Consider the following 12,168-nt stretch of genomic DNA (forward strand, 5'->3'; position numbering starts at 1 on the left):
CTCCTTAACTGTACTGATGTTTCTTTTGGAGTTGAGGGGCAATGAGAAACTAAAAATGTAGTGTTTATACCCCTGCCCCAGAATCCAGTCCAGGAATGTGATTTTAGTTAATGCTAATACAAACATGTTTTACATGTTATGCTTAGGCAAAATCAAATGAAACCATTTTTCCAATAAAAAACTTGAGAGAAATATTTTGCTATTAAATAACAATAGCCTGTTTTCCTTCATTGTAGATGGTACCGACCTGTGATGTTGTCAGGCTGAGTCATCCGTGATTGTGCCCAACAGAGGTAGGAAATGTCTAACCAAAAGCTGGATTCAGTTCTAACCACAATTTCATGTAGTCTTGGCATGTGAGCTAAAATTAAATGTCCTAGGCGGCATCTAATCTTTCATATTAAAGATCAATATGTACAACTGTGTACATATTACAACAAAACTGAGCTACTGTTTGCTATTTTGCCCCAGGCATTGGGCATTCTGGACTGCGTGCCTCACACTGACAGGGCAGGCTAAGTTCCTGGGGAGTAAAGTTCCTAGGAGGGCATTTGGCAGTGCTGCCAGGACATGGTAGCACCTCCCAGGACCAGGCTGCTCCACAAAGTCAGCTCTGGTCTGACGTGGAGTAGGTAGTGACCTCTGGCTCAGCCACAGCAACACCGGGACCATGGAAAAGGCTGGTGGCATGAGCTGGGGTTCTGCTGTGTGACCTCAATATTTTACACAGAGTGGTAGGAATTCAAGATCTAAAAGAGAAGTTTCTGAGTGGTGTAATAAACATGGGGTGGGCTGCCTTGCCTTTCCTAGAGATGAGGGCAATAAAGGTAAGATAAGAACAATATGCCTCAGACTCCTCCCATGTGGACCCTCATGCCTGTACTTTCTTCATTTCCTCATTTCAACACCTTTTCTATTCTATGGAGCTTTTTCTTTCTCTTGAATTTGCTGACAAGAAGTAGGAGACGAGATCCTTTTGTATGTTGTTCTTCCTACATGAAAGTCTGAGCTTTCTTAGTTTATAAAACTGTTTAACTTGAAAAAGTATATATGGTCTCTTAAAGAAACTAAATAAACACTCAAAGTTGCTCAGCTTGACATGTATTTTTAACTCCCTTTACCATGTCTCTCCCCACTGTAGAGTGGGGAGGTTATTATGTGCTTTCTCACTCTCCCCTTAAATGCTACAGATAGGGAAGGTGATGAAATTTAGGGAGCTATGAAATCACATAGCCAAACTCACCTTTTCCCTGTTCTGCATCAAACCCAAACTTGACACCTTGAAGCTAGAAAATAGTGCTCTCAGAGAATGAGAGAAAGGCCAAAAGAATCAGAGACAGGACTTTGTGATGGCTGAATAGCAGCCTACCACCAAACTTACAGTGGGAGAAAAGTCACTCTCACACCACCAACTCACCTTTCCCATCACTTCCAAGTAAACAAAGTCCCCCCAATGCAAACTACTTTCTATTTGTACTGAAAATATAAATATTTTCTCTCAGGGTCAACTTTTTATATGAGAAAATCCCCCTCTAGCATGTAGTAAATCTACACTTCTCTGTTCAAGAAACATGTTTCAGGTATCACTTCTTCTAAATTTTATAACAACTGGATGACAAAGTCCACCTGGTTTGACTATAAAGGTGTTTGACTACCACGACATGAAATATAGTATACCACAGAGTGGGCGGAAGGATGGAAAGGAAGTCAGACCAATGAAAGAGTTACAGAAATGTTTACTGGCTGGACAAGAGGAAACAAGTTATCTTATCTAAATGCTGGAAACATAACCTTTTTCAGTGGTGTTGCAAAATATATTGATTGCACGTATTTCCTTTTATAAATAACCTGGGGTGTGTTTATTATAAACTGAAATCTACCAGATTGTAACAGTTTGTTTCCTGACATAAAGAGACTATTCTATGTGATCAAGAATAGAGTAGAATAGAATGAATTTCTCTGACTTTCTGTGTTTTAGGGTTTACTTCCTGATACATTAAAATGAAGATATTACTTCAATTTACAAACATTTCTTTCAGGACCTAAATCCTATCTATGTGATTCCTTAATTTTTTCATGAAAAAAAGAAAAGCCATTTAACAGTCATTTACTGAGACCCTGCCACTTTACCCCAGCCATTGATTGGCCCTGGTTTAACACTTACCACTTGGTGATACAACTTTGTAAGTTTATTATCTTATCTTCTTTGAATCCAATCCCTTATCTACAGATTTTGATTGAACTGAGGTAGCAAAGAAACATCCATTTGAATGTTTGAGGTACCAAAGAGACATTCATTTGAATCAAGATTAAAAAAAAAATTACATTTGGGAAACATCACTTGCAAAGTTACTTCAAAGTATCATAAAATTGAAGTGAATTAGAAAAAAAAATAATCTTGTAAAGTAAAAAATAGTTTAAGGATAACCTAAACTATTATATACTTTAAGGGAACCTAAAAAATCAATGGGCCATTACATGAGAAAATTACCTCAGAGATCATCTAAAGGTTCTTTCCATTCTTATTGTAAAGATGTTTGAAAGAGCCGAATTGAGACCGACGGACAAGTGTAGCGAAACAGAAGTCAAACCTCTCTCAAAATCAAAATTAGTCACTTCAAAATCAAAATTAATAAAATTATTTGGATGATCCTTAAAATATTCTTCCTTACTAACATTTTGTAAAGACCTTTCACCAAGTTAAAATAAAAAAAGTTCCAAATGACGTTTACAACAAATATGGCCACTGTTAAACATCTTATAAAAATTGCTTGTCCCATATTATCAGTGCAACAGATGCTATCAAGCTAAAGTGAAGCTAAAAAAGTATCAGTAAAAAGAATACTGAAAATGCACAGACATTCCTAACTAATGAACTTGCAAACAGCATGCTATCACCCTCTAACTTTCTAACACTTTAATAAAGTGAACTAAAATACTAGTGCTAACATATATCTTCCCAATTCTACTTTCATGGCATTACTAAAGGATCATCTGATCACTGGCACTTTCAAATATCAAATGATCATTGTTATACACATTTTGTTATTTTCAAATATTTACATTCTTGCATGGGGAAAAGAAAAACACCAGACTAAGAGACCATGTTAAATGGTACCCATACTTTGAAAAAACTGTTTATTTGTGACTATTCTTTTCCCTTGTACTTTAAGGTTTTCAAAACAGTTTTCCTAGTAAGAGCCTTTTCATTGGGTATTTCCAGTTTTACAATGAAGAGAAAAACTCACATTCTCCATTTTATAAGAAGACTGTGGTACTGGATTTGCCACTGGGATTTCAAAATGTTCACAACACTTCACCTTTATGCTGGGCTAAACTCTAGGTAGCCATAAACACTTTGAAGTAATACAAACCTAAATATTCCTGCTAGGCAAACGGAGCAGTGAAACCGAATTATAATGAGCTAGCAGCTGTCACAATATGACTACAGTAACCAAATCAAAATATCAACCGCTAACCCAGATGAGATTCAAAGGTCATCCTATAAGCCAGCAGCTTTCTTCAGTTCTGCCTGAAACCTCCATCTAATCCTGCAGTAAAATGTTGCACTGAGCTAGCTTAGAAACCAGTCACTTTACAGTAGGAAATTACTGTGCTGGTAAGGTACCATTAGTAGGACTAGGACCAAATACCACAATAAGGAAACTGAACCAGTCACAATGGGGCATGTAAAAACATAGCAGCTGATGTTGAACTAAGCTGCACCCAGCCATACAAAAGTATCACTTTTCACATCCTTCAGTTACCAATTCACATCTATAATCTTATTGGCAACTTGCTCACTCAAACAATCTGCTTTTCAATTAAGAGTGTGGAACAATAGAAGGAAAAGGCATGCTTAGATCCTTCCTTGGATCAAAGACTTTTTGCTAGAAAATATATTCCTACCATTGTAAAAATATTTGAACAATTACCTGCAAAAGCTTAATGTGGGGGCCAAAAAAACCCCAAACAAATAGGAATGTTAAACAAAATCCATACTCTGCTTATAGCTTTTGCCAGGATTTACAAACTATTTGACTGCATATAATCCTCTTATAAAGACAAGACTCAGAACCATGGCCCCTCTGACCTATTAGCATATTTTGAAATCTACCCAGTGACCACCTGTAAAGGTTTAATCAAATTGTTTAAAAACAGCAGTGAACAAGTTTCCAAAAGATCAAGCGTAGGTTATTATCAGTGCTAATCAGAAGTAATCCCAAGGAAGAAATGTTTAGTTTTCTCTGTAGAGTATAACAGGACATGAAATTTCAAAATAAAAACACTAATTTGCGCGTCTTTACCCAACGGAAGCAATGAGTGAAGGCTCAGGAAATGTCAGGTAACAGGGTACAGGAATTGTCCATGCAGGCAGTCAGCTAGATGAGTCAATACTAAAACTCCCAACTCCTCCAAACTCTTCCACACCAAAAGAAAAGCAAAAGGTCATGCACACTTATATTTTTTTTAAATCAGGGTCTTTTTTGTTTATTTCAGTTACATTTTTCTTTAAAAGATTTACATAATATCAATTCTCAAAACTTTGTATTGGAATTGTCACTAAAGATAGTGATGGGAGCAGTAATGCAACATCTCAAGCCCAAAACACCATTCATCCTTCTAGAATAACAGGCATTGGGGCAGGGGGTGTTTGGGTATGCATGAATAGAGACAAGAATTTTTCTATTTATTAATTTTTAGCTAGTAATTCACAAACTACCAAATAGGATATAATATTCATATATGCAAGCTTATTTCCTAAGAATAAACTAATGGAGATAATCTATTGCTTTCTTTTATCTCATTATGTGTTACGTTTGAGCTACACAAATAGAGTGAGTTTTGGTATTTTGATGCCGCATAAATATTATATCATGAAAAATTTAGCAGCTATGCAAAAATCACTTTTGAAATCAAAAAGTTCAGAGTTGTGATAAAGGGTTTTGTTACCAGTAAAGAGTTTATGAGCAAATATGTTAGCAATACGCATCATTTCTCCAACAAATACTGTACTGCCATAAAAAGCAAAATATATAGTAATTCAACCCCCAAAGTAAGAAATAATGGTTCATTATTATTTTTTTCTATCTGTACAATAAAATAAAACCTCACTAAGTGAACAGTTTACTTAAAAAAAAAAACAGGTCATATGTAGTTAATAACTCTTTCCTGTAAAATTAGTGTCACTTAGTTCTGTAGCAGACGCCTAATTCAGTCACAGGCTTGATTGATTTGACAATAGAGAATCTGGTCCAATAAAGTGGCTGATTTATTTCTGATGCTATTGCTTTTACTCTAATGTGACATCGCATCAGAATTAAGTCTTTGACATGTAAAGAAATCCTTTGTCGTTTTAATAAAAAACTAAAGCATCTGAGTGAATTGTCAGAAACTTTAAACTGTCCACTAAGATCGTAACAAAGGATATGGATTTGGACACAAAGAATATTTAGAAAATAACACAAGAATACTTACGAGAATACACTGAGTTCAACTTGTTGGTTACACTAATAGGTCTTATTCTGTCTTTGTCTCCATTTGTACACTGTCTTAAATTTCTTTACAACGATCTATCTTCTCTTTTAAAGGTACAGCAAAACAGCAAGTATGGCTCATCTCAAAAGTAGTTTCATTTAAAATAAACAGCAGCCTGAGTAAAATCAATGAGAATCTTTGTTTCCTGAATCTAGCCTTAGACACTCAAGCCAATCAAGAAGGCGGTTGGGATGTGAGAAATTATAGCGGTGGGAAGAGTTTTTAATGCAACATCATAGTCAGTTCTCTAAGAATATTTTTTAAAAATTCTTCTCCAAACTAAAAATGCAAGATATTTCATAGTTGTTTAAATGTCCTTTTCTTCCTTTTTCCTTTATTTTGCACACTGCACCATGGCCTCTCACTCTGAGGGCGACTTCCCTGACCCCAGTCTGACACTGCACTGTTAATGTCAGATAAACCATTTAGCCCAAGCACAATTCTTTTCTGTGCAAAAATCTGCTTGAGGTGGAAAATGTAGCAGTTTGTAAACAATAAAGAGCCATGTTTCAGACCAGACAGCTTATCTAACAGAGAAGTCCTTTCATCGGGAACAGTGGGTGGGAGCCTCCCGGACATAGTAGCATTTCCTCTCACAATGCGAGCAACTGTCTTAGCCTCCATATTTAAGAGTTTAATGGGAAGGAGGGCAGACAGGATAAAGGAACACAGCTGACATGGACTTTCAGCTTAAACAACAACTAAGTGAAAAGAGTCAGCTCTCTCTGCCCTAGCTATAGACTCTGGGCCCACGTATATTTTAAATACTGTTTGGATTGAAAAAACGAATTTGGTTTGTAAAGTAGTTACCATGAAGACACATGAACAAGAACACTTATGTATTTAGTATCTTTGTCTCACTTGGCACATTCCATCGTATCTATCAAATTGTTCTTTAGGAAAACTTTTTCCATGTACATAAAATAAACTTCTAAAGGTAAGTAGCACTTTACTTACTCTTTTTTACTTATTTTTGCTCATCCAAGGGTAGTTTTTAAATCCTCTAAGGAATTTCTTTAATATTAGGTACTACTTCTCAAGATTATTATTTTCAAATTAATCTTTCATTATGTATTATAAAGTTGGGTGAGGCAAGAAATGAAATGGTGTTAGAATTTCAGATTACTATTATTATTATTGAGCATCTGAAGTTCTTTAAAAATTTAAGTTGACAAAGATATACAATCATCTGTAACTATATATCCTGAAGATAGGAAACCATTTCACCTCTCTACCAACAAGTCACTAAAAAACTGGGATTCTTGTTTTAGCTACAGAGTTAAGACATAACTATGAAATTCACCGTAAAAAGAAAAGAGAAAGAAAGAAAGCACCAACTATAAAAACTATGATCCAACATAGCCTTCTGGTTCTCAAAGTTGGGATGACACTTGAAGTCACAAACACCGGCTAGTACCCATTACAAATAAGTTGTTAAAATTCCTTTTGATGAATTGGAGAGTGATGCTTTAAAAATATATGACTGAAATTAAAGAACTACCTAAACCTTAAATAACAAGTACAGTTTTCAAGAATTAAAATCAGAACATCCTTTAGCAGCATTTGTAATTATGATTTCAGAATGTTATAATTATGGCTGTGTGTCTTCCTTGAAGTATGGTCCAACAGCTTGTGCCAAAAAAATTAGCTTCTTTTACTGATGAATTTGCAGTAATATTTGGCCAAATTGAAATATTTACTAACATTGTTAAAAAGGGCCCATTTACTAGAACAAAGTTAGTTTTTTCCATCAAAACCTAAGTTACTATTAAGTCTTTGTGAATGATCTTTCCCACTCTTCAAGCTACTGTTGTTAAAAAACATCCCTACAGAGTAGTCAAGGAAAACTATGCTGAGGAGGCCAACATGAAGGACATGCTGGAAACTCACAGACCATCCATCTCCAACTGCACGTCGCCTGTGTTCCGTGACATGAGGACGAACTGGACTCTTGGTACTAAAGTTCACTCCTTGATAATCAATACACATCAGTTTACAATTCCACTTAAACACACCACTCTGATTAAAGAACACTGAACCTGTTATTAAAGGGGTTTTGTAACTCCTTTGATAATTCCAAACTAACACTGAATATGCATATACATATGTATGTCTGTGTGACTATATAAATGCACATATAATTACCAGCAGGCAAGCCCACTAAGGTCTTCACTACAAATAATCACCATGTTAACTTCAACAACCTTAACCTAGAAAATTATTGTTGTACTGCTTAAGTTGGGATAAGTGCTTTATGTTTAAGGAGGACAAAATTTCCATGTAGATACAGTATCACGAAATTAGGTAATTCCACAGGCTATAAAACATCATTCTTTAATAGGTAATTGCTAAGCATGGTCTGTTGATAGTTTTTTGCAGGTTAAATTTATTAAAGTGAACTGGCTAAAAGCCCACATTTCAAAACACAGAACACCTATCTGGGTTTGTCTTTTCCTTTCTACTGCAATACAAAAGCTTTCCAAAAATTGATATTAATTTAAAATGAGTCTTACTTTGTATTCTGGAATTGACAAAAGGTGGAGAAAGATTGTCATGTGACCCAAGGTCCCTGCTGGTCATGTGGTCATAGGGAGTCCCATCTCCATAGTTCTGTAAATAAAATAGCAACATATGTTTTACACGAATAAGTAAGCACATAAATGTAGTCCTTCTAATCATACCTCTGACTGCAGCTTTTCTACCCTGGAATGTCATTATAAGAAAACTTGTATCATCACAGGTATAAGTGGGTAAGAAAAAGTACTAGAATCTTTAAATTTCAGTTTTTCCTCCTAAGAGTAGTGAAATATTGGGAATAATAATAGTGTACCAATTGCATGACGTTGCTGACATGGTTAAATAAAATAATGCATATAAAACACCTGACATGAAATCTACTGTAATTATTAAGTTATTTTAAAAAGCAATAGCATGTTAAGGGAAACTTATCTATAGCCTACTTTTGTAAGATGAAGGTAAAGCCATTTAAACAGCAGCATTGGCTTTAAAAATACTAAAATTTCAATAATTTGTATAGTTGTTACTACAGTTGTAAGAAAATCTGATCCCTCCATAATTACTTAATATATAAGAATGTTAAGAACATTCCATGAATGTTCCAATATGAACATCAAAACTTCAGCATTATTTAGTATTTCTGGACTATTGCACAAAAATCAGTTTTAAAACATTGGTAAAAATCTATCCATACTATGAACTCTCATTGCTTTAATTGAAATTCAAAATTAAACCAATGTTTTTAAAATAAAGTCCATCCACTTATTTTTAATGGAGGAAATTGAGAACATAAAGAAATTACTTAAGCTCTTCTATATTATATGGCTCAAATTTCCATCTAAGAAGGTACATAAAGTGACCAAAAAGGAAAAAAAAAAAAAAAAGTGATTCTGCTCAGCTGGGTTGCACTGCCCATAAAGTCTAAGTCAAATTTACTCAGAAGTGTTAGTTGGCATGTTAACCAAAGGGCAGAATCTGTCCACACAAAAAGATGAATACTGTCTTAAACAATGAAATGCATGAACAATGAAATGCATGTAATTTCACTAGAGAATGTGTAGCACCGTTAGTGTTTCAAGCAACCCTATTTTCAACCACTTTCTTCATTTATAAAAATTAATTTGAATGATACTATACTCTAATGCTGCCAATATGACAATGTATAACAAGATATTACCACTTTAAATACCTAGCTGTAGTAGGATTTTATACTCATTCTATACCAGGCATTGCAAAATTCTAATTATTTATTCAGTGTCTCTATCATAGCGAATAGTATACTAAAAATTTAACATATGTTATCTAATTTAAAACTCAACCCAGTACTGCAAGATAGCTGTTAATATCTTTTCAGGATAAACAAGAAGAGATTTAGCAAGAGTGTCCAGCAAGACTGTACAAATCAGTCAAAGTAATTTTGCTCATGAAAGCTCCCTGGATTTAGAAAATATAAATCAACAAAGTCGTGCTTCAAAACCAAACTACAAGCAAAAAAAGATATGACCTTTAATGAAAATTAGGATGATCCTAAATGAACCTTGTTTTCAGAACAATACAGATATCTTGGATATAAAACAGAAACCCTAAGTTATTAAGTCAGAATGAACTAAACAATAGAGAAACATACTGTCATCTCCTACACTTGCTGTCAAGAGGAACGGGCTTATTTTGCAAGTGCAGATTGTAATATAAGGAACCAGTCATACAATGCATTATCATGTCAAGCTCAACAGATGGTGCAAGTCCAGCAAAGCTACTGGTAAGCCCAGCGTAAGTATATAACCTGAAAACCATAGAAAGGAGCACAAACCATAGGCAGAACAGGTGGAAATGTAGCACCATGGCTTGCTGAAATGTCCTCACTTGGACAGCATGATAATATTTCCTGTCTCTTATGCCAAAATTGAGATTTCCCCAACCCCAAATTTATCTTAAGCCTTAACCATAAAAATGTCACCTTCTGGCCCTCCCTGGTGGCGCAGTGGGTTAAAGCACAGCACTGAGAAGCTAAAACCACTTCCGCATGAGTTCGATTCCCGCCTGCCCCGGAGGTGACCACATGGCGTGGCAGACCTCTCCTGACGTGCCCGCTGCTCCCCTCAGCAGTGTACTTCGTAACTCTGCCTGTTCTGCTCCCCACTCTGTCTCTGGTGAAGCCTCTCACCGCCCCTGAGCCTCTGGCCTGTACCCCAGCTCTGTATGCACAAATAAATAAATCTTTAAAAAAAAAAAGTCACCTTCCCCACAGAAGGCTTCACCTACACAAATGATGCAGAGACGAGGAAGATGACTGCTTTGTTATGTGCTGTAGGTCTATTTTCACTTTGGGGTATTATATTATAAAAACTGATGTGGATTTTTGAGCGTCTAGAAATTACTCCATTGGATACACACACATACATTTAAGTTAGTCTTCTACTTTATTTTACAAAATAAGAAAATGAGGAGCAAAGGGGCAAAAATCATATGTTCAAGGTCATACACATACAGAAACACACAGACGGACAACTCCACTCCAGGTCCATTCCAAGTTTTCCCCATTCCACCAAAACAATCCATCAAAACATGGAGGAAAAGAACAGCAAAAACTTGAGACCAAAGAAATGAAATGTATTCAACTGATAACCCAAGGCTTCACTGGTGGAATAATATGCTTGTTTACAGAGTAAAATCAACTCACATTTGTTAAGTAGTTTATATGCGCAGAAAAGAACCTCATGCTATATATCTTCAGAATTATAAAGTTGTCATTTTATTCCAATATATTACCTAGATAACGAGTAAAATAAGGCCAAATAATAAAAGATATTTCTACCGGTTGGCAGAAGTATAACAGGTGTCAAATTCTATAGTAGTAGCCAATAAAATAATGGAATAAAATTTTCAAGGAGGACCTAATCCTCATTAAACAGCGTGTGTATGTACCTCCCAGATGTGTGTGTGTGTGCGCACACACGCAGGAGAGGAACTCACTTTTAGTTTGTCAATTTACATATTTAAGGTGTCTGCATATAGGAAAAAAAAGATCAGATATACTTACCCTGGACGGGCTTGGATGTCCTCCATTCCCCCAGGACCCTGAGCTACTTCTGTCTTCTACATCTAGTGACAAGAGAAAAGTTCTTTAGGCTTTCTTGCAATAATTCTTGCCTTTTGTATGTGCACTTTTAAATTAATGTTTCAAATTAATCTCCTGTTGCCTTTAATTAAGAATCAGGCACAGGGCTACCATGATGATAGTGGCTTCTGACCCATCTACTTAAATTAACTCATTTAAATTCACAGCAGAAATGAACTGGACCCTCAGGAACCAGAGGTATGAACATAAAAATTACTTCCATACTTCACAGTGTTTCACAGCCTCAACTTTCGTAACATAAAAGTTCACCCAAAATTTTATTAAAATATTTTAGACAAAATAAATTTTAAAATACACTAAAATAACCTTAGTATATATGCAAGGGAAAAAAAGTTAAATTAAGGGAAATATTCATACTAACATTGGGAGCACCCATACCAGACTGCTCTAGGATGCTTTCTGTTCGAGAGTCATGGTTTACCACATTAGAAAACAGGCAAAGATACCAGACACCTCCCCCCACCCCCCCAAAAAATCCGCTATTTCCATCAGTGCATTACAAACATGTTAGGGGATTTTAAAAGATTTTTTAAGCTAGCACTACCTCGGTTTTCAATCTTTTAAAAAATATACTCCTTGGCCTACAGTCCTTAATCTGGGCATTGGGGCATGGCAATGAAAGCTACTAATGTAGGCCCCCCATGGTGGTGAAACAGGTTGAAGTGCAGCACTATGAAGCTGGCTGCCGACACTGCAGCACGAGTTCAGTTGTCCGCCAGGGAGGTGACTCACATGGTGCAGGAGACTTCTCCTGTCTCACTTACTGCTCCCCTCAGCATTGTACTTGGTCAATCTGCCTCTTCTGCTCCCCACCAGTCTCTGGTGAACCCTCTCACCACCCCTGCACCTCTGGTCTGTACCCCAGTTCTGTATGCATAAATAAGTAAATCTTTAAAAAAAAAAGAAAGAAGAAAGAAAGAAAGAAAGAAAGAAAGAAAGAAAGAAAGAAAGAAAGAAAGAAAGAAAGAAAGAAA

The 12,168-nt window shown here is 35.8% G+C and overlaps 1 protein-coding gene across 1 annotated transcript in view; it reads right to left on the bottom strand.

The window, feature by feature from the left end:
• Positions 1-12,168, bottom strand: part of TCF4 (transcription factor 4) — a 339,912-nt gene that overhangs the window by 213,841 nt on the left and 113,903 nt on the right. The window contains exons 4-5 of the mRNA XM_004683915.2: positions 11,096-11,157; positions 8,052-8,148 (exon numbers count right to left, since the gene is read on the bottom strand). Coding sequence (XP_004683972.1) covers positions 8,052-8,148; positions 11,096-11,157 — 159 coding nt within the window. The remainder of the gene's footprint in view (positions 1-8,051; positions 8,149-11,095; positions 11,158-12,168) is intronic.

The sequence above is a fragment of the Condylura cristata genome, unplaced genomic scaffold (genome assembly GCF_000260355.1).
Source record: "Condylura cristata isolate star-nosed mole 26May11 unplaced genomic scaffold, ConCri1.0 scaffold00016, whole genome shotgun sequence".
NCBI classification, from domain to species: domain Eukaryota; kingdom Metazoa; phylum Chordata; class Mammalia; order Eulipotyphla; family Talpidae; genus Condylura; species Condylura cristata.